Consider the following 21,867-nt stretch of genomic DNA (forward strand, 5'->3'; position numbering starts at 1 on the left):
GAGCTTTGACAGTTCACCTCTGACTAAAAGAGAGGGCATTTGAAATGTGAAATTGCTGAATTATTTTTTTTTCCCTTAAAGGAACATTGTAAATGATACTAATTGACCTTTTCAAACAGTCCAAATGAGGGGAGGAAAGCACGCAAAGGACACATGTTTTCTTCTGTACTCTATTTGTGGGATACATCCTACTCATTTCAGTGAAAACCCAACTTTCTAACCACAACTTGGGGGAAGTCTGCAGATGTTCAGTAGGCTAAAACAGTTGGGTAATAAATGAGTTTTTTTTCTTAGTAAAGAACTGACCTTGAATCGTGAAACAAGTCATTCTTCTCTTACACCGATGGTCTTCTCCTGTCCAAAGCAAGAGAGAGCAACAAGCGTACACGCGCGTGTGCCTGCGTGCGCTTCTGCGACTGAGCCAGCAAGAAAGGGAAGAGTGCTTAAGTTCATGCACATTTTTATTGAGTAGTAATATAAAATGCTTCTTTCATTGTTACAAGTGCATGCTTTGATTGCCAACATTTCGAAGTCAAATTACAAAGGCAAGGCTGTAGGCTGTAGTGAATTACTTGGGCACTTATACAATTGTTAAAAAATATCAATGGACTGCTTTGTTTTGTTTCTTTTTCTCTTTTAGAATGAACCAGTTGAAACCCGTAACTGATATACAAAGGGAAAAAAGTGAAAAAATTACACATTTTGTGGCACATGACAGAACAGAACAAAATGACTAAACCATTATGACATTAACAGTTATCATGCATTTAGAATTTCACATGTAACTACAAACTTATTTAAATTTCACAAGGTTTGCTAAACATGCTACCCATCTATATGTGCACTGACAAGCTTATGTTAAAAACTTTAAGAATACTCTCCCCTTAGATTTTTCAAAGCTTTTTTTTGATTACAAAATTTCAAAGGCATTAAGCATTTTTTTTTTAGAGAATATAAAGTACGCCAGTATACATACATTTCCAGTATAAGTCAGACCACTAAGCGCATTACAGTCCCATACAGGCCTATACAGCCATTTTTTCTTAAAAAACATGCATAGGCAGATTTTTACAGAATATAGATGCTTTTCACTGCACTTAATATGGTGTCTTGTTCACTATACTTAAAAATGCACCACTCATAAATATTTAAATTCAGCAAGCCACAACCAAGACTTGATTTACCAAAAAAACCCAGAAAACCCCCCAAACCAAACCCCCCTAAATATAAACAGCAAAAAAAGATAAATGTTATCATTATTCCAGTTTTTTTAAACAAAGAAAAGGATAATTGCTGCCAAATTAGTAAGATAAGTGTTATAGTTAAAGAAGGGCATTGAAGCACACTAAAGAAACCTGAGGTAAGCATAATCTGTACAAAATTAAACTGTCGCTCTCGCTCTCTCTCTCACTCTCTCTCTCTCTTTCTCTTTTTTTTTTTTTTGGCATTTTAAACAAATTTCCAACATTCTTTTTTTTTTTCTTTTTTTCTCTATATTTTTAAAGACTGCCTAATTTATTTCATAGCCATTGTCTGACAAGAGTAGCAAAACATTATCAATAAATAGTCCTTATTTAGTTTGTACATTTTGTTAAAAATGTTTCGATGTTGTCCATGTTTATTAGTGCTGCAACTGTAAACGTACAATAGTTAGTAAGAAATTAAACAAAGTTTTCATGTCCAGTAACATAATAAAAGGCCTTTCAGTAACATATCTAGACGTTCCCAACGCAGTAGGAAAACATGTTCATTCCCCTAACTTTGCAGTATATACCAGCATGAGCTTTCATTTTTCTACAAGCATTTTAAAGGCATATCCAAAGGAGGTGTCTCTCCCCCACCCCCCCTCCCACCAAATTAAAGTTGACGATCTCTTCGTAGATGATTTTTGTAAACTGAATCCAACACCTGGCCCCCAGAGCAAGTAAGCTATTATCAGAGGCAAGAACATCCCACTGCTGATGTGCAGCAACCCCATCGCGCCCTGCAGCTCAACCCCCCTCCCAGACAGTGGTCACTGAATATTGCTGCTATTACTGCCGTTGCTGTCCGTGCCATTAGTCTCTGTGGAGATTGCCTTGTTGATGGAGTTAAGGTTGGCATCGGATGGCACGTCTCTGCGCGGAGGCATTCGCTCATTAATTCGATCTAAGCCTTTGGCCTCTTCGAAGCTAGTGATCTTATGCTGGGGTGAAAATCCTTTGATAGCTAAATAAAGGATTATTAAAAAGTAAAATTAGCAAAGTAAAACTCTCGGCAGCTTTTCCCCCAACTTAGCAATGAGCGCTAAAGTCCTTCTTTGCGAAGGCGGCAATGAGAAGATCTGACAACACGACCGACTCCTTACCGTACTCAGAAAGAGCTGGGGGTTAACCACCACCATCTCTTGCAACACAACTATTTTTTTCAACAAGATCAACTTCCAACATTTTGTTGTCCACTGGGGTTCAGCTTAAAATGCTCAGAAGCTGACATGTAACTACAGTTTGCAATTAGGAACCATGCTTAGGGCACAGTCGTGAGCCAGGGAGTTAGCATTTGTCGTCATCACTTTCAGCGTTAAGGACATCGTGCCTCGCTGTAACATCCTTAATCAGGCAAAACTCCCATTTGACTTTCAAAGACCAGGGGAAAAAGTGCTGGCCAGTTACAGATGGCGATGACATGGTGAGGCCAGTTTGTGGGATATACATTAAAGCTATGGGAGATCTGGGGCGACCCTACAACAGGTTGCCTTACGTGCTCAACGCAGGTGAGCTGCTTCTTGATCGCTTGGGGCAGTTACCCTCCTCAAGACATCCCTGGACTTCTAGAAAGCAGCTTGAGGCAAACAGCGGTAACGCCGTGCAGCACGGACCAGGGATATCGTTATTTTGGCACATTTGTACAATTTAACTTTGGAAACGCACTGACAAAGGACCAAAGGTCCAACTGAACCTGGACTTTTGATCTGCCCTTCAGCAGCGATGTTGATGAGGCCACACTGACCTCAGAAGGCAGCCACAGGCTGAGGAACGTATTTGTAGAGTGTGATCTTTATTATTTTTTTTTCTTTCTTTCTTTAATTGAAGAGTTGAAGATCTTTAGATTTAAAGCAAAAGAGAAAAAAGCACCGTAGGCAAACAGCAGGTCACAGCTCCGTAGATGGTTTGTCATAGCCTTCTGTGTGTTTTTCTCTTATCTGCACCAATCAATGCACTGCACTTCCAGAACTGGCACTTGTGCTATGCCTCTATCTTAACATGCCATAGAGCAGAAATGGTGTGTTAGTACCAGGAAACTGCAAACTCCCTGGGGAGAAAATGGTAGGGGAGTTTCAAAGATCGAATTCAATATTCCATCCCTCCCTTTATCTTCTCTTTACCCCAAAGTACTCCTGCTCTCCTTCCAATATGCAGTCCCGATTCTGAACAAGCTGGTAACTTCTGTTAAAAGAAAAAGCGAACAAACCCCAAACCCCAGAACATCCCTGGTACCAATCTACCACTCCTTGCATTTTGGGAGGAGCGAGAAAAGCGTTTTCATGCTGGTATTTTTGCCAACCATTCCTGTGAAAATGGATAGATCCTGTTTACCTCAGGATTTAGTTCCTTAGCCAGTTTCACAAACGTTATATTGGAACTTTGTGAAGTGCATGGGTTTTAACATGTATTATACTTAAACTCAGAAAAACAACAACAACATAATGGTGATTAGTCAAGTGAGCAGGGATGGAGCAGTGAAAACAGAACGGGCCCTACAGTGAGTTTTTTCAAGGTTGTGGTGGTTTGGGTTTTGGTTTTGTTTTTTTTTTTTTTTACACTTTATCTCCTACCACAAAAATGAAGATGTCTAACAAGCACCCAGGCCAATCCCTTAAAGCAATAGTTTAATGGATAGCCGTGTTGAAGCTGAAACACTTGCTGTGTCCCGGAGCTTGCCAGCAGCACAGCCCAGTTGTGTCATCGGCCCCTGAATCAAACTGCAGAGGGACAATTGGGAAAGGACGAAACATTTTCTCCACCGTTAGCTTCGTCTACGTAGACTAGTCGTTAACGACTATGGTTACGGTGTCTAACTAGCAAGGATGGCAAATCAAGAATTAACCTGAAGGGTGCATATTGCTGGAATGGGGGCACAGTTCAATCGATCGTATTTCAAGCAGACACGTTATCGTCTGTAATACTGAGAAGGTGCTCTGCTGTAGTTGCTGGTCAGACAACGAGTATTAGCAGTTTACATTGAGAGTATACTAAAACACAACACATAGTCACAGAAAATCACAGAAAACAGCCAAACTGTCAACAAGAATGCACACTGCAGATTAGAGATTGCCGATAGGAATAGGTAATTCCAACATAAATAGCAGCTTACTCACTGCTATTTAGAAAGCAGTTGTATTTTCTCTTACTTGTTTGTTCTCTAATTTTATTCACTGCTTTACAAAAATCAAAAACAAATTCAACTGGCCAAAAGGGCACATCTTACCAATGGACAGCAATCATCAGATTTTTTTTTTTTTTTTAATTAACTAAAAAAAAAAATACCCGCAGAAAATTTGAGAGGGGCAAGAACAAAATACAACTGAAGAATTTTGTTTTAAAGGGGAATTCTGAAAATTCTTCTTCCAAAACTTTATCATGCTGAATGAATATTGCACATCTACATTGCAATATGTGATTACTTAGGTTTTAACCGTAGCGATAAAAATTGCTTAAGGGTTAAATTAGAGGTCTGTCAATAAAGCACCATAGTTTTCAATACTAAACATTCAGAAATCTTCCAAGGCAGCCAGTCACTTTATATTTGTAGCTAAAATGGTGCTGGTGTTAATGGTTGCTCTGATGTAAATATCCAGTGTGTAAACTGCCACTACCAGAGGAAGCAGACATCTTGCAGACAAATGTCTCATGTTGTTTTACTTTTAAAGAGAAACAGAAACATGCTGAACTGTAACAAAAGACCAATAAATTTTTTTTACTAGTGACCTAAAAGAAAGGAAACAAACTGAAGCAAAAAAGAAAAAGGGGAAAAAAACCAACAACAAAAAGAGAGAATTTTATAAAAAGCCGTGTGTTTTCCTCGACCAGAGATTGCTGAGGATGGTTTGAGGCAGAGACAAGACCCAGCCTCCAGCACTCAGCTTTTGAGCTATGTGTCACAGAGCATTTACGAGCTGCTGCCGAGTTATGTCCCGTGAAATCCAAGTCCCCTGATCTCCTCCTGTGGCATTACTCAGTCCTTAGTTCAACATACAGCAATTCCAACGTGACTGTAACTTTCAGAAAGAAAAAAAAACCACAACAGCAGCAACGGAAAAAAAAAACCAAAACAAAACAAAAAACATTTTCCCCTTTAAAGCAATTACATTTTGGTTAATACCGAGCCACAATTGTTAGCCCAACACCCACACAATCTGTACAAGCTACAGCAAAATGAATACACCCAGCAGAGCCCTTATCTGTTGTGGCACCAACAGAAAGGGGACTGGCCAATTTACCTTCATCAGCCTCAATAGCCTCAACAGTAGCTGAAGAGAAGAAAGGGGTAGCAAAACGAATGAGAAAAATGAGCAGAGGATTTTAACTCTAAGAACAAGTCAGTGAATAGCAAAGGAGCTACAACACTAATGTTACTGTAAGTGCTGGATTTTGGCAAAACAGACACACACAGAAATGCTTACACAAAAACAATAATCTGCAGACTGAATTAAGCTATAGTTTGTTTTGAAGCAGAAGTTTCACAAACTAGAAGTGTTTAAAGACACATTTGAGTAGTTTTCTTTTGACTCAAAAGAACTACAAAATGAAAATGTCTTCCATATTGCACATCTGACCTGAAAAGGTCATTGTATAATTTGCCCAGCTTTGAATAAGAGCAGCTTGATTTGCCCTGTCAAAAGAGAATGAAAAATGGCATAAAGCCATCACAGAAAATTCGTACCACTTACGATGTCAGCTTGAAAAGTATTAGCTGCCAGTACAAGGCAAAAGAGCCACATATACAACTTCTGAGAATGATTTTTTTCTCTCTCCTGACTAAAAGAAACCTCCCCACAGCATGGGACACAGTTTGCTCAGACAGCTTTGCCTTTGCTTGCAACCTCGCCCAGTCTGCTCCATCTCTAAGCCTCCTTTTTGTCAACGCAGTCTCTGAAAACAGCATTCTTCTAATATTTTATTTAAATCAATGGACATAGATACAAGATTGAAAGCTGTTGGACCTCCAAAATTGCAAATTCTGGTCAGAGAGAGAAAAATTTGTAACTGGGAGGTTGCTGCAGTGTTATGAATGCCATGTTACCACTGTTTTGAAACCATTCTTTTTTCTTAAAAACATAATTTCATTTGAATTCTACCCATCAGCTTTGGCATGAATTTGTTTCTGCAGTCAGAGATTTAGAAGCTGATGCAAATTAGCAAATGCAATCCAATATCGCAATGGTACAGCTCGAATATCTAAAAAGAAATTTTGGTTTTCAAGAACTTCTCTGGTTTAGAGAATAGCTCAAGAAGCCAAGTTTTTAGGAATTCCTCTCTTCTTTTTTGTCTTATTTTCCCCCACATAAAAGCTTTTTTTGTCCTCCGTAAAACCTGAACAATTTTTCTTTTGTAGTTAGGATGTTAAATATGGATTGAGATCAATACTAAAATATGTATACTATTATCTTGCTGCATGGGGAAATGAGAGGAGCTAACCCGCATGCACCAAGGTAAGCATACGCCTCTCAAGCTGCAGAGCAAGAGAGATGGCAAAAATCAAAGAGCAAAATCAATGCAAACTTAAAAGAAAAGGAAATACAATAACTAGGATGAGAAATTAAAATGAGTAACCAGATCCAAACCAGCACTGACACATTAGAAAAAAATGACGACTAAAATGTATACTTCCACAACAGAACATACTACTCATATTTTCTGTTAATACATATGGTAATATGAATGTGTGCTTAACAGAAACGATGTAAACTTCAGATTATTTGGTGAACGGGGTACTACGCGTTAACTAATGCAGAAGCTTGTGTATAGTAATGTTTTACTAAGCCAGAATACTGCAGTATGAGGAGATTTTCCTTTTAGCCATTGTAACAAGAGCTTTAGGCAATTTTCTTAAATTCATTTCAATTCCTAATATTTTGCCAGGGCAACAATAGCAGTTTCCTTGGACCAAATTTTCTGACAACTATAAAGCAACTATACAAAGAAAAGCCTAGGTAAAGTCCACAACCCCATCAAGAAAGGCATCCCGTGGAATCATATTGCAGCATTTTCAAAGCAGAACGTTACTATGTCCGTAACACACAAGTCATCAAAAAGAAAAAAAGGAAGGGAAAAATGGGGAAAAGAAGGTTTACCACTGTATACCTGAATCTTCTAGGTAAAAGAGACAGTAAAGGGAAAAATACAGAGAAAGAATGCTCCAGGAAGGAAACAGGAAAACAAGAGGCTGAGACTGTGTTAAGGTTATAAAGCATTTCTATTTCTTACACCTACCACCAACAGAACCTCAATAAGCGAGAGACATTCTTGTGTGCCTGCAATATACTCTACAGCAATACACACAGAAGAAAAGCAGAGCTTACAGTAGTAAATTAAATACTTTGCAGCTCCTTATTCCAAAAGGAATATTTCATCAAAGGCAGCCCTACTACAGACTTACAGATTTTCTGTAACAAGAAGCACTTGGTATAAAACTGAACTGACAGTCTATATTGTGTTTGTGTACAAGGCAAACGCGGTGTTTGTAAGAGCCTCCCTTCACTTGGGCTTAAATCAGAGCGAAATTGTTTTCATGCTGTCACCTAGAATTGCTAGGAGAGAAAATCTAATTCTAGAGCTATTTTCCATTGGTGATTGTCTATGAGGAAGAACAAATCAGATAAAATAAGAGTTTGAGTGTCATTATCTAAGCTGAACCTTCAGTACTCTGTGTATCAAAGGCTGCTCTTAAAAAAAACCAAAAAGATGCTGTAAACTGTGGAAAGAGTGCACTTCACATGCAATGCTGATCTACCATTCTGAACAGTTGATTTTCAGGGACTTTTTTTCCCCCTCTTTCTTTGAAAATCAGTGGTACGTATTAAGTCTTGAGAAGTGGCCTTACGTGAACTGCTCACAAATGCTCCGGTACAACAAACCGCCTGTTTTATTCTGTCCTTTATTTTTTTCTGAGAAGACTGCGGTTACTTTTCTTGGGTTCTGCAGTTGAAAACCAATTGTTTTTTTCACACGTAATGACACACACAGGCAAACATGCTTACCGCTTTGCAGTGTTTGTTTTCCTCCAGAGAGCACACCACTGGGCAGCATTCCTGTTGGAGTCAAACCTTTCAGCGTCAGCACACTTTCGCTCTCTTCTCTGCAGAAGGAAAAATAACCCAAAAGTAAATAATTGTCTTTTTTTTTTTTTTTTTTAAACACCGAACACGTTTTAGACACCTTAAGCTACACCTGCCCTGCAATTATTTGGTTATCTCCAATCTCCTTCCCAGGACAGACTGAATCTGGTGATACCACCAGCACCAATGCAGTTCCCCTCACTGCTGTGCAAGTGGTTCACCTTTGCACCACACCATACACAGACTCCCACTATAGTTAACACTATAACCTGCATCTAGGAAACAATCCATGACATAGATTTGAATAAATATACATAAAACCACAAACTTGATAGGAGGAGGACCAACGGAGCAGTTATTGCCAACAATACATTTAAGTGTCTTACACGGCGTGGTCCAAAATCAACTCAAATTGTTGTTTTGCTTTTGTCTACACTAGCAGTCAGGTGCGTTATTTATTAATGATCATCAGCCACTTAAAAAAAAAAAAGGCAACTAAAAGCTCATTGAAATTAATATGCAATTCCACCCTTACTAGCACTCTTCTTAATACTTTTGTATGCTAAAAATGATATTGGATACAAGAAAAATGTTTTAGGAAACCGCAATATGTTTTGTCGGTCTTCTAATACAGTTTTTAATACATGGCAAGAGGGATACAACGGCTCTATCTAGACAAGCTGTTAAATACAGCTTTCTACAAGCACTGTAATGCTGTCTGTGATGACATAGTTTCTCAGCAGCAAAACTGACCCCAATTCTTTAAAAGAAACCTATTTTGAAGTGCTTTACTTTGAAATATATAATGACATTAAGCCGGAGGAAGCAAGCACGAAGACAGAATTTAGTTCCACATTCACTTGAGGATAATGTGGTTTTGTCTATCAAAATTGTCTCTCAGCAATTCTACTACTTACAATTTTCTTTAGACCTACATGCCCTGAATTACATATTTCAAACAACTCTTGTTTACCTACTACATGTACTCTTCAAGTTCTATTTTTAGTTTGAAAATGATTCTTCCTTGTACACACTTTTCTTTAACAGTCAAAATCAAATTGTGACCACTTTCCTTGCAAGTTTCCTAAGCAATTAAAACTAACGCAACAGCCAAATATTTCCAGAATTAACACAGTATTTTCATCATCAAGAGTCACACACCAAAGTTTTCGCTTTCTCTCGATTATTTGCCTCTGCAAGCAAATGCATAATCTGCATTTTCAATTCAGTCCATTTCATCCCTTGTTTTTTAATTAAACCACAATGGCACTTTTAGCTTCACCTTCATAGGATAAGTTTATTCCTGTATTTTTATTATCTTTAAACTGCATATTCCCAAGAAACCTCTGTATCACAAATTTTGAGATTTTTTAGCCTTCAGTGTTCCTTATTTTCTATTTGATGTCCTTTACTTCCATTTTAAAAAAAGGAAAAGAAACTGATTAAATATTTTATTTACCTCCCTCCTGCCTAAATATATCCAAAGAAAAGTGAGACTTGAGAAGCAAAGTCGGAGAGAGGCAACAACAGGGAATTGTGAGGTCTTCCACTGAGCTTAAGCCAACCTTTCTGTGATGGCTGTTCTCAGAAAAGCTCATTTATAACCTTTGAAACTCAGTACAACACTATTTTGATATCTAATTTTGAGACTAAAGTGGCTGAAATGACTCAGTTTTACATTCAGATTACATCCTCGAGGAAAGTGGCTACTCCAGCTCAGAGAAGAGATGTTCGACTGAGTCCTTTGAAAGTGGTCAGATCAGCTGCTGATCATTGAGAAACGCTTTTCAAGAATTATGAAATACATTTAATAAAACAGCAATGACTCAAACAGGAACTTCAAAGGTTTCTGAAACAGGCTGGTTTAGATGATGGTGCCACTGCAGTCTTTGCGAGGTTACACACAATTATCAGACACTCGCGTATTACATGTGGATTGTGCTGGCCAGACAGAAAAAATAACCCAGGCTTTACTATAGGAACAGTATTTGCAAGATTAACCTCGTGTAACTTTTGCTGTTTAGAAGCCTGGCACCTAGCTGAGGAGAATCAACCTTTCCCAGCAAAAGAGAAGAGGAGGTACTCCCAGGGGGGCGGTGGTGGCTGGGATGAAACGTCACTCATCCCCCTGGAAGACTGGTCAGCAAAACCGCCCATTGGAGGTACTCGTTTGTTTGCTGACTATGCCTCTGACCACAGTGAGGATGTCCTGTATTTGCTGGTTAAAGCTAAGGGAGAAGAAATACACTCTTCATCTTCAGTCCTTCCTGCAAAGTTTTAAGGTCCATCAGTAACCAAGAACTGTAAAAGGCTCAGCAGCTTCAGTGAGTGAACCACTGGCTTCTCCTCTGCCAGATACAGTCCATTCTGATCTTGTGGAGATGTTGGGATGCATGTGGTAGGGCTAAAAAATTGTCTCATGAACAACTCTGAGATGAATGTGACCGCTTTTCAGGGAATGATCAAGACTGATTTCCCTCAGTGCCTCAAGATGTTGATTTTTGTGAAATAATTTAAGAGGGCTCAAAGTTTCAAATGGTGCTAAAACCCTAAGCTATGAGGTTAATGCATATCACTTTAAACAAGGCACGTGCAAGAATTATGCTGTACCCATTTTCCATCCCTGAAACCACTGAAAGGCTCCTGCCCCATAGTTCTCTTTGAAAACTTCTTTGACATATAGGTGCTGTCAATCATCTGCAAGTTAGCAAAACCCAAATATATCAGCTGAGCATCCAGTTTCAGGCCTTTCTCTGTATTTAATTCCAGGTTTCTGTTAAATTAATCCTATATTTCAAAAGGTGCTCTGCAACAAAATGTAAGGGATCCAAAAGCTGCGGTTCAAGGTTATGGGAGAAAGCCAGGTTTCCCAAACTTTGTTTGCTCAACTATCATCAGAGAAAAATAATCGTGCTGTTTTATGAAGGTGGTGGCAATGTCAGCTCCAGGCTCTCTGCCAGACTTGGTACAGGGGAGCAGGTGGCAACATTTGATTGCTCCCCCGTCTTGTTTAGGGAAAAGGCATGATGCCAGCTTTTCTTTTTTTATGGGTATCACTTTGAAGTAGCTTGTGCATCACTAGTAATTCACATATAACACTTTGGGAACCCCAGGTACAAAGTCCTCCATCTCAGTATGCTATTTAAAGCTATGCTGCTGCAATCTGCAACCCGTGGGCGAGCTGCTGTGTCCATGTGAAACCCCGCTGACAACCTGCCCACTGCTTGCACACTGCAGAAGAGTCTCAAATCAAGCAAGTTTGAGAGTTTCGTCTGAAATTGAATGTATTCTTCAAGTAACTATTTTTATTTCCTCTTTTAATACCAATCGTACAATCATACCAATACATTTTTTAAAAATGCCTTGATTTTGCACTAACCATAATAGCCATAAACTGGCTACAGCAGAGCAACATACAATTTCCTGAGAAAAAAATCCCTCTGCTGAAAAGGGAGGGAGAACTGTATTTTCTATATTTAGACTACAGCACAGCCCAGTACAGCATGTTTTCTCTTCTGCTCAGAGACATCAAATGGAGGGTTCTAAACATTGGGTAGCAATTAGTTGCTCGTGTTCATGTGTTTGGGGTTGTGCAGCCCAAGGTAACGAGATGCTGTTGCCTGCACAATGATTTCCTGGATTTTTAGTTAAACGACTAGCATTATGCTTTCGTCTTTAATCATCTTTACTCACGGCTGTAGCAACAACTGTGGGTGACAAAGTGTGACAGTTGGCTTCCTTTTTAATGAGACCTGATGTGGAACATACCCTTTCTCCACAGTTAACTCTTGCCTCGCAGTGGCTAAGAGTTAATTAGCACACCCGGTGAGCAAAAGTCTTTGTAAAAAGGGTAATTGCAATTTTCTTTGCTGATGTCTTTTGTTTGTTTGTCTGTTTTACGCTCAGCAAAAGCCCTGAGGAAGAAGATTATTCAGAGCCATAATAAACAGCAATGTGGTATAAATAAAACAAATCTTCAAAAGATTCCAGTAAAACTCAGTTGGGTGGTATATTAAAGTATCAAATTTGCTGTTTGATTAACGGTAGAGTGCTCTAAGTAATCATTCAAAGATGTCCTTCAACATTAAAAAAATCTGAAACAGCGAAAAACCTTACCTTAACACTGAGAAAACTCTAGCCATTTTTCCTATTGCTCTTATCTTGTTCCTTATAACCTCCTTTCGAGCAGCAGCTGTTGCTCCTATGGAAAATACATTAAAAACAGTTATAGGGATTTGTAAACAATATATCACTATTCTGAACTCTAAATACAAGAAACACCACATTAATGTCAAAGTTTGCCAAACTAAGACACATTTGTAGTCAAAACTGAAAATACTATTTTCTTTTTGTTATTTACAGCTCAAGACTGATCACTTTTGAACAATCTCATTATTAGTACCTTTAGAGATGTGATCCTTTTCTTGCTACACATTAAAGCTGCATGTTTTTCCATCAATGCATATTAATTTTCCATTTCAAAAACATTCTCAGAGACTACACTCTTTTAAAAACAAGTTTCTTCGACAATAGTCAAAATGCCAAAAAGATATTCAACATGAACAGTACCCAAACCATAAAAAGAGTTAAAAGAAAAGTTAAACAACAACAGGGTTAAAATCTATTTCATGATCTTATAATTTTAAGTGAAAAACAACATTTCACTTTATTTTCTAAAAAAAGTGATTGGGTTATGCTTAAGGCCAAGGGGGTCCAGTCAGGGTTTTCCCATCCCTAGTTAAAAAGTATTTAAATGGTTATAAAACCTAAAGGCAGAGTCCTGAAAACCAACGGTAGGTGTTGTGTCAGCTGGCAGTGGGTAAGAGAGTTCCATAGATGCAACTTTATTCTCATCACTGCTATAGCCTGCTCAAAATTACAATTACTTTGAAATTTGTGAACTCACACAATAATCTGCCTTAAAAAAAAAACATATGCTGGAACAGAGATTACAGTTCAGCTAAGGTTGCATGTGTACTTGTTACTTGGATATCATCAAAACCTAGAATATTATCTGTGCATCCAAGAGAGAACCACCTAAATGGGAAAAGCAAATAGTACCAAGTTATCAGAATGAGGAATTTGTTTTAATAAGGACCCTCCACGTCCCCAAGAAAATGCTATACTAAGTAAACCACTTTCAGTTAATTACCACAATCACAACCACATACATCATGAACATTTCTCCCAAAGGTCTCTGAATGAAAGGCAACCTTGGCTTGTATGGATACTGCCTGGTAACTCCTGCCTCGGAGGTTCAAGAGTACAACCTGAAAACCACTGCATCAAGGTAACGCTTCCTTCTTCGCTGCTCCAGAATTTAAGGACAAAAATGAAAAATTCTATTTTCAACTCCTAGAAAATTGATCCATTTCACAAAGTGGAGTCCATTGTGGAAGCTAAAATTGCAGAAAGGGCCAAAAATGAGGGAGTTGGTTATGGCAGCAGAAGGGACAGCCCCAGGGAGCCGAGGCAGCGGCAGACCACCGAGCAGAGGACCAAGGCATTGCCGAATGTGGGTGATGGATGCAAGAGGTGAAAGGCTGCAGAAGACAGCCACGGGGCCTTGCCGTGCAGCCCTTCCTTCACTGTATTATGAGTGCAAAGTGACTTCAGCCAAACAGGCTCATAACAAAATACTAAACTCAACGGCAAAAGTCCCATCTGCTTCAGCGGCGCCAGTGTTTCAGACGCTGCTCCTCCTCTGTGCAGTCCCAGCTGCTCTGGACAGTGCTGGAGAGGTCCAACACTGCCACGAAGAAGATTTGCTGACTACTTCTTGGAGTTGAATCTGTGATAATTCTCAGTTTCAGTTTTCTACACGCATCTCTGCTGATGGCAGCCCCGTGGCTCTACTATCAGGCACTGTCACCTTTCCTACTGCAGATTTCTCAATTACAACTAAACTCATAACAGTTTGAGACTACAGCTGGCAACACAAGCATTGCTTCATGTTATTTACTAGATGACTGGTGGCCTGGCTGATACCCTGCCATTTTAGAAGAGATGAAAAGGATGTATGTTTTTTTTTCCTGTGCTTGAATTTCAAAACAAATAGCCATCCTTTGCAAAAAAAAACTTTCAAAACTGAAAATAAACTCAACTCACGAACCCTAGAGCTGTTCAAAAGAAAGCTAAGTAACTGTAGGAACAAATATCACAGATAATGACATAACAACTCAGGATGAATCGCACTGCAACTTTTAACATTGTGGTCAAGATCAAGTTTAACCCCAGAGAGTGCAAGGAGCAAGTTTGATAAAGCGGGGGCTCAGTAGCCACACACAGGGAATCCTGCAGAGCTGCTTGTGGGGTTGTGTGTCCCCGCCCAGCCTGTGTACGACTGCGTCCACACAAGCCACCTCCTATGTGCCCACAGCTATCACAATCTGCATGCTCAAATGGTGATAACTGTGTGCTTACGTACTGGGATATGTTTGTACGTCTGCTGAGGAGCGTAAAATAGATGTCTTACAACCATGCATGCTACCTTTGCATGCATCCATCTTTTGAGGCAGCTATTAAATGCATTATTTCCAGGCATTTCTAACTGTCCTCCTAGACTGTTCTGAAACTATGAGCCTGTACATTGAAGTTCAAACTGAAAAAAACTATGCTCAGAATGATGGCTTTCAAATCTCCCACATATAAAGATAAAAATATAAAGAAAAGATATAAAAAATATAAAGGTAAAATTATAAAGATATGAAGTCTTAAGCATAAATGTCTAATTCTAGACAATAAAGAGTGGGAGAAACAGCTGTAATTCAGCTGTAACTGAATTAAATATAATATATTCGTAACAGCTTAATGAAAAATTTAAATTAAACAGCAATGTTTCAGTTGGGTTCTTCAGGAAATAGAGGGGGTACATTCCTGCCTCAGTTACTACCATCTCACTGAATTGTACTCCCAAGATACAAGACATGGTTTTCATCCCCTTTTTACCCTGAAAGCACTTAAAAACAATTTGTCTTTTTTTTTTTCCCCCCAAGTTTCACTATGCCTACTTGTTTATTACAAACCCACACTGTTCTAGTAGGTCTTACAAGTATATTCAACTTTTTCAGTCACTGCTTAACTTCCAGAAAAGTTGAGAACTGAAAACTGGAAATATAATTTATGACCGAAGTGAGATACAATGCCCTACACTTAAATATAAAATAAGAATGGAAAAAAAATACTTAATCATAAAACACAATAGGCTCAAAGGGAGTATTTTGTTTCTCATCAACAGACATAAAAGGTTATAAAAAAATACACTTCAAAGATTTTGGTCTCCACTGAATTTCCTAATTTGTAACAGATCTGTGAAAATGACTTAAAATATTCTCTGTTTACTAAATATTAGTAATGCTTTTATTTGTCCTATTTGTTTTTTTAAAACATTATTTGCTAAACAATGCACCTGATATTCACAATGTTTTATTGCCCTGTTAGTTTTGACTGAATACTACTAACCTGATACAGTATTTGGATTCCCTAACTATTTATACTATTAATCTTAAATAGATAAGATTATATATATCTTATATAATAAGTATATATAGATACATATACTTCTATATAATATCGATACCTTTTTTATATATATATAGTAAATGGGTCATAACCTGAGAACTGATTATGGGTAAAAGGGTTAATTTTAACCTTTGCAAACATTGCCTGATATCCTCTTAAGTTTTTACTTTTCTTTCAATATCTAAACAAACCCCATTTGCATGAAGGAACTTAAAAAAATATTATGAACACAGCCAAGTTTAAAATTGGAGCAGACAAATTATTTTGGAGGTAGAATAAAAGCTTTGAATCTTACTTCAGTAATTTAACAAGTTCTATTGGATTTTGGATTTGTAGCATCCAAACACAGATCTTGCAAGCTGGATATGTAGGATTTACATGAAATATAATTTAGACCTTCAGATTAAGAAGCAGAACAATGAAAGAAAAGACTATAAACTCTGAAAACATTCTGAGATGTAGGATTGAACAGAGAGAAAACAGTACTGAGTAAAAGAGCCAACCTCAAATCTCTCACTGGTATCATAATATTTTATATATTATGTAATTAAGCATTAGGAAAATTAATGAAACTTAAGCCTTCCAACTTATTGAATACCTTTCTTCTGTGCATAAATGGGATCTTCTTATGAATTCCAAAGGGGGGGAAAGAAAAAGATCAGTGATGTTTGTAGAATGAAAACAAAAAAATAATACAGAACATTTGACAACATCAATGGAAACGCAATGTTTAAGTAAAGTCTGAAAAACAGAAAAGAAACAAATTAGGCAGGGAACATCCAAAAGGAAAGAAACAGATTGAGAATGATGGGGAAAAAAGAAGAAACCTTTTCAGCTTAAAGCCTTGTTAGTAGGTTTTGCAGGAAACCAACACGCAGGCAGGCAGATCAGCAGCAACGCTTAGCCTGTCTTACCATCCCTTGAATGCACACTTTCTCCTACATTATTGCAGCTGCTTTGATAAGGCTCGATCACTTCTCAAAAGCAGCCTCCCCAGTTAATTTGGGGTGTGCCTGCCTGATGATGCCTCTTCTCTTAGAGGAATCAAGCCAATTCTTCTAGTTTATTTATGTCTGATATCTGAAAGAGTAGTTTACTGTCATAGACATGTCTGCTGCTTCTACCAAAATCTGTGCTCTCTACTGCACGCATGCATTTGTTCAAATGATCCAGCAGCTTACAGTTACCAAATCCAAACACCACCATGGTACAAGGTGTTGCATTTTAAAATTTGTCTGAGAGCAAGACAAGGGCAGCACGCAGTGCCCAGGCACAACTGCATCATGACACGTGTTTTGGGGGCACTGGTTATCTAGTGCACGCTGCCGGCTTGGTTCAGAGCACGCCAATGTGCCGTACTACAGCTCACATGAAAAAGCTTTGGGCATGGAAACAACCATACCTGGCCAAATAAATGAATGAATAAATAAATAAAAAGATCACATTAAAATGCCCCTCTGCCACCAACTCATAGAGATTAGGTATACATTGCAGCCCAACCTTGCTGGGTTGGAGGAAGAACAAACATAAACCAACAGGAAAACCCCTCCATTTCTCTCCTGGTTAAAAATTAACTCATTGAAAAGCTAAGACACTCTCATCTGCCCAGGTAGTATCACGAACACCTTTATCAAGGCACTGATAAGTAACTGAGACTTAATGACGAGCCCTTCGCTTTTGCTCAATTGGTCTCTGTATTAGTTGGTGCAGAGCTTGCCCCAGGTGAAGTTTATTGCACTGAAGAGCTGTGGCAAATTTTGGATGCCACTGTTCACAGCAGAACCAGGTTTGGATTGGTGGGAGACATTTGACTTGGTAATTCTCTTTAGACTCAGACTACAGCACTGTACTGGGGAAGCTGTATTCCAACCGAGGAATAAATGCTGCAGCTAGCACTGTGACGGCAGCTTTTCCATAAGAAGGCTGTGAGCTACAATGTTGAAGGCAATACAAAAATTAATGCAGGTAATTTAGGGGTGTCTTTATGCCAAACCATGATAGAGACGCATTCAAAGCAAGCAGTGCATTTGTGTCAAGTTGTCTATTACATTACTGCACCCTTTTAATTAGCAGCTTAGTTTCTCAATCAAATGCATGAGGCCAGAAATGTTACTAATTAAAATAAAACAAGACTCTGACTATATGCTGGCTGGGTAGAAGTATTTGCAGCTCCTGTTGCTAAGCGATATGTTTGATGCACAAACCATACAGCACACAAGCTAACATTCACCCAAGACATTTTTTGCTGGATCAGATTATATTGCAACCACCACAGCAAACAGGGAAGAGAAGGTACAGCAAGAGGAAACTATCAGATAAGAAAACTTGACCTATCATATCCTCTCATTTTTAAAGCAAGTGAAATCAAAAGGCCAATACAGGCCAGCAGGGAGACATGGGCTAAAGGGCACTACAATTGCTATTTAGGCTTTCTCCCACTAAGCATACACAGAAACTGCCTACAACAAATTCATTGGATCCCCATGATGTGTCTCCTTAAGCAAAAAGAAGGGGAAAAAAAAAAAAGGGAATACATGCTGTTCAGCATCCTGCTCATGGCTAGATGCAACATGCATGACTCAGAAATAATAATAATAATAATAATAATAATAATAATAATAATAATAATAATAATAATAATAATAATAATAATAATAATAATAATAATAATAGAAAAAAGGTCTCACAAGAACACCATGCAGTGAGGTCAGGCAATACTGATGGGGCTTTGTTTTGAAGGGGGAAGTGAGAGGGGAAGACAGAGGGCAAGAAAGTGTAAGAGAAGGTAACAAATGAATGATCAGTGCAAACCATAGTGATGGTTCATTCTCATTACATGTGGGAACCCAGGTCAGGGCATGTTCAAACTGCAAGGAGAGAAAGGAAATCAGCAGCGAGCCCTGAAAACTACTGATGATGCAAAAATAAGTGATGATTTTAAAGAATCATTCCATCAAACAAAATGCATCTGCTGTTGCAGATATCCGGCATTTCCTTCTATGGGAAATACAACCAAAGAAAACTGCCAGTGGGTGAATAGGACGGTACTACTGCAGTCCTCCAAGGAAGCTGGACAGGAATTATTGAAGAATAGTGGAAATGTTGAACCACTACAAGACTGTCAATATACAGCCTTTACAGAAACAGTTTTAAGCTGATAATCATTCCAGTCTGTTTCATCAAGAACACAAATGAAATACATCTTGTAGTTTCTCCCCCAAAAGGCAAGGCTCTAAGGAAAAAAAGACAAGAAAAAAGAAGGAACTCAACTATCTCTGAAAAAGGATTTTCCTTTGTTGTAGAGATAATAAATCAGAACACACCAGGAAATCATTAAAGATATCGGCCTCTATTTAAATTTCAATCAACCCTCAAATTTACTTTTATGCCTGGATCCTTCAGAGTCTCTTCCATGTGTACGATCCCCACGAGCCCACCACTTCCAGTGGGCTGGAGGTACAAGCGTGCACCCACAGTAAGCTGCAGCACCAGCGCCACAGATCCCATTTTACAGCTCTAAGGGGATTATCCGGGAAAGCAGATGTGAACATATGCCAGCTCTGGTTTTAACTACACATGCTAAAGAAGACAACATTTCTAATATCTTCTTCAACATAATGTTTTACACAGAGAAAGCATTCATACAGAAAAAAATCTGAAAGCAAGTTTAGACAACAGTATTAGCATTACAGTACCAGGAACGGTTTAATTATTCCTCATCTGGAAATTTTAATGCTGTTAGATATCGTGATGCAGTACACATACATGCAAGCCCAGAGGATTTCAGCCTGCCTCCCTGCTTAGACACCTGCAATGCTGCAAACTCCATGTCTGGAGGAGTGTGGTGGTAAAACTCCTGGGGAGCTGGGGGGTTCACCCTCCTCCCAGAAAAACCGCAGTAGATGCAGAGACCTCCTGCAGCCGGAGAGGGCTGCTGTCCCCAAAGATCCCTAATGCATTGTCATTTGTGACTCTGCTTTTGAAAACGTGCTGCTGAATTGTAACTTAGGCATGGGAACGCTGACGCAGTAAAATTTTAGAAAAGGACTGTAGGCATTGGCCTGTCTATGCTCAATGGAAGTTTATAGTACAACTTTAAAAGAAAGTATTAGGGCAATGCTGAATTAATTTAAAAATCTTTCCCATAAAGCCTTTGCTTTGGCATTGCATTCAGTGGGATTTCAGCCTGCGCTTAAGTGCTTTCTTGAGCCAAGGATTTTAAGCACATGGTTTTCTTGCTACTGTATTTAATTTGACACAGTTTTTACTCATTGTATGCCTCCGTACTGTTTCACACGCTGATTTAATTACACAGTAGCTACTTATTTAAATTTCATGAGAAAAAAATTGGGCACAATATTCAAACAGGTGTTTGCTTCTCTCCACTGATTACTGGTTTCAATAAATTCAGTCTTTGTCCCAAGTCCTGCAAGATAATTGTTCACGTCCACACTCCGCGGTGGATGCAGAACAGGGAATTCCATTTGGCTTTTCAGAGTAAAAGCAAAGCCCTATCATCCATACCCTTCTTCTCCATTGCAAAGCAAACATTTGTCAAAACTCGTGATCCAGCTTCCTCTTCCAAAGATTAAAAATAAAGACTTTGAGAGAGAAGTTTAATTATTCATTACAACTTCATTAAATACGTCTTACTTGAAAGTTCTTCATTCTCCCTGTTCGTTCATTCTACCTACAAAAAATCTTGAGAATGTTTGGTAGTGTTAAACTTTTCCAGGTTGTTTTTTAAGTTTTTAATATATCTGTTCTTTTCCTATATTTTTTTTTTTTAAACACTGAAAGAGTTCATAGTAAGAACATTAGGGATGTGTGGGATTTTTTTCAGTTTTGCTAAACTGAGAAGGGACATTCTGGAGAGCTGCAATTTGCTCTTGCACAGCTTAACAGAAAATAATGTCTAATAAAATAAATTGACTTCTAAGAATCCCCAAATTGCAAGATATAAAGTATCCTTTACAGTCAAACCAACAGGTACAAGGCAACTTATTGACATATAAGCTCCAACTAAAGTGACAACAGAAGTGACCATTCCTCTCTTCTTAGAAGAAATCTCAGGTCAGAACATTCTCTACCTGTGTTTGCATTTTATTTTTATTGATTATATTGCTTCTTAAAGCCTTTTAGACACACAAGTGCATTAAGAGAGGCAACTAATGAAATATTTCAAGTACAAGTCTTCCAAAGTTGCAGTACCGACATTTTGGAAGGAGCTCTGCAGGAAGCTTCTTTCATTGTAGGAAGATAATTTCATTGATATAATTAAACCTCCTATGGGAATCCCTGGGATCCTATGCATAAAATCAACATCTGACCCCTTCATGACAACACAACCCAGATTTCATGGAGGGAAATACATTATTATTTTTTTTTTTAACCAAAAGAGTGAGACCAAGGAAAGGGTTAGAACAGGGCAGGAGTTCCATTAATTCTTTCCAAAGCACGCAGTAAGCAAATCCACTGGAGTCTAGCACAACAGTTGCTTTCAGCGGCACTGATCTTAAAACAGGACCCAGAAACTTATCTCAGGGTTAATAAATAAACTTTTGAAGTAGTTTCAAGGCAAACAATCCCAACCAAGGGCAGGAGGCTCTTACCATCAAACCCATCTTCCTCTGTCCCCAATTCATCATCTGAGCAGATGTTCAGCACATTTACCAGCATCTCTGTCACTAAAATGGAAAACAAATGCAAAATGTTGATATTAAGCTTCCCTCATCTGTCAGAGAGCAAACTCTAGCTGTAGCAGCGTTACTGAAAATTCAGCACAGAAATGGCACCCACTTTTTAAACAACATGGACCTTGTTTTAGGCACGTAGTAATATAAGCTTGAAGTTTCTCATGTAGTTAATAAAAAGTACAGGTTTCCATAAAAATTGTTCCAAATATAATGAACACCACAACAAATAGAACTTAAAAAAAATAATGAGTTTACAATCTCTCCTTTTTGCAACTGTCAGTGAACTAGGTAACTTTTGTTTTCTCCCCCTCAATACATGTTTGCCTTTCACTC

The 21,867-nt window shown here is 38.4% G+C and overlaps 1 protein-coding gene across 2 annotated transcripts in view; it reads right to left on the reverse strand.

Moving 5' to 3' along the window:
- Window positions 1-443: 443 nt before the first annotated feature.
- The window catches only part of PPP3CA (protein phosphatase 3 catalytic subunit alpha), a 206,361-nt gene continuing 184,937 nt past the window's right edge, over window positions 444-21,867 (reverse strand). Inside the window, exons 10-14 of one of the 2 annotated variants that reach the window (XM_087736770.1) lie at window positions 21,451-21,525; window positions 12,434-12,518; window positions 8,240-8,337; window positions 5,480-5,509; window positions 444-2,208 (exon numbers count right to left, since the gene is read on the reverse strand). In XM_087736770.1, the coding sequence (XP_087592896.1) occupies window positions 2,015-2,208; window positions 5,480-5,509; window positions 8,240-8,337; window positions 12,434-12,518; window positions 21,451-21,525 (482 nt within the window). In that variant the 3' untranslated portion in view covers window positions 444-2,014. The remainder of the gene's footprint in view (window positions 2,209-5,479; window positions 5,510-8,239; window positions 8,338-12,433; window positions 12,519-21,450; window positions 21,526-21,867) is intronic. The other variant, XM_087736771.1, reaches the window with a different exon arrangement.

The sequence above is a fragment of the Nipponia nippon genome, unplaced genomic scaffold (assembly GCF_047370975.1).
Source record: "Nipponia nippon isolate SJK-2023a ecotype South Korea unplaced genomic scaffold, ASM4737097v1 scaffold_6, whole genome shotgun sequence".
Taxonomy (NCBI): domain Eukaryota; kingdom Metazoa; phylum Chordata; class Aves; order Pelecaniformes; family Threskiornithidae; genus Nipponia; species Nipponia nippon.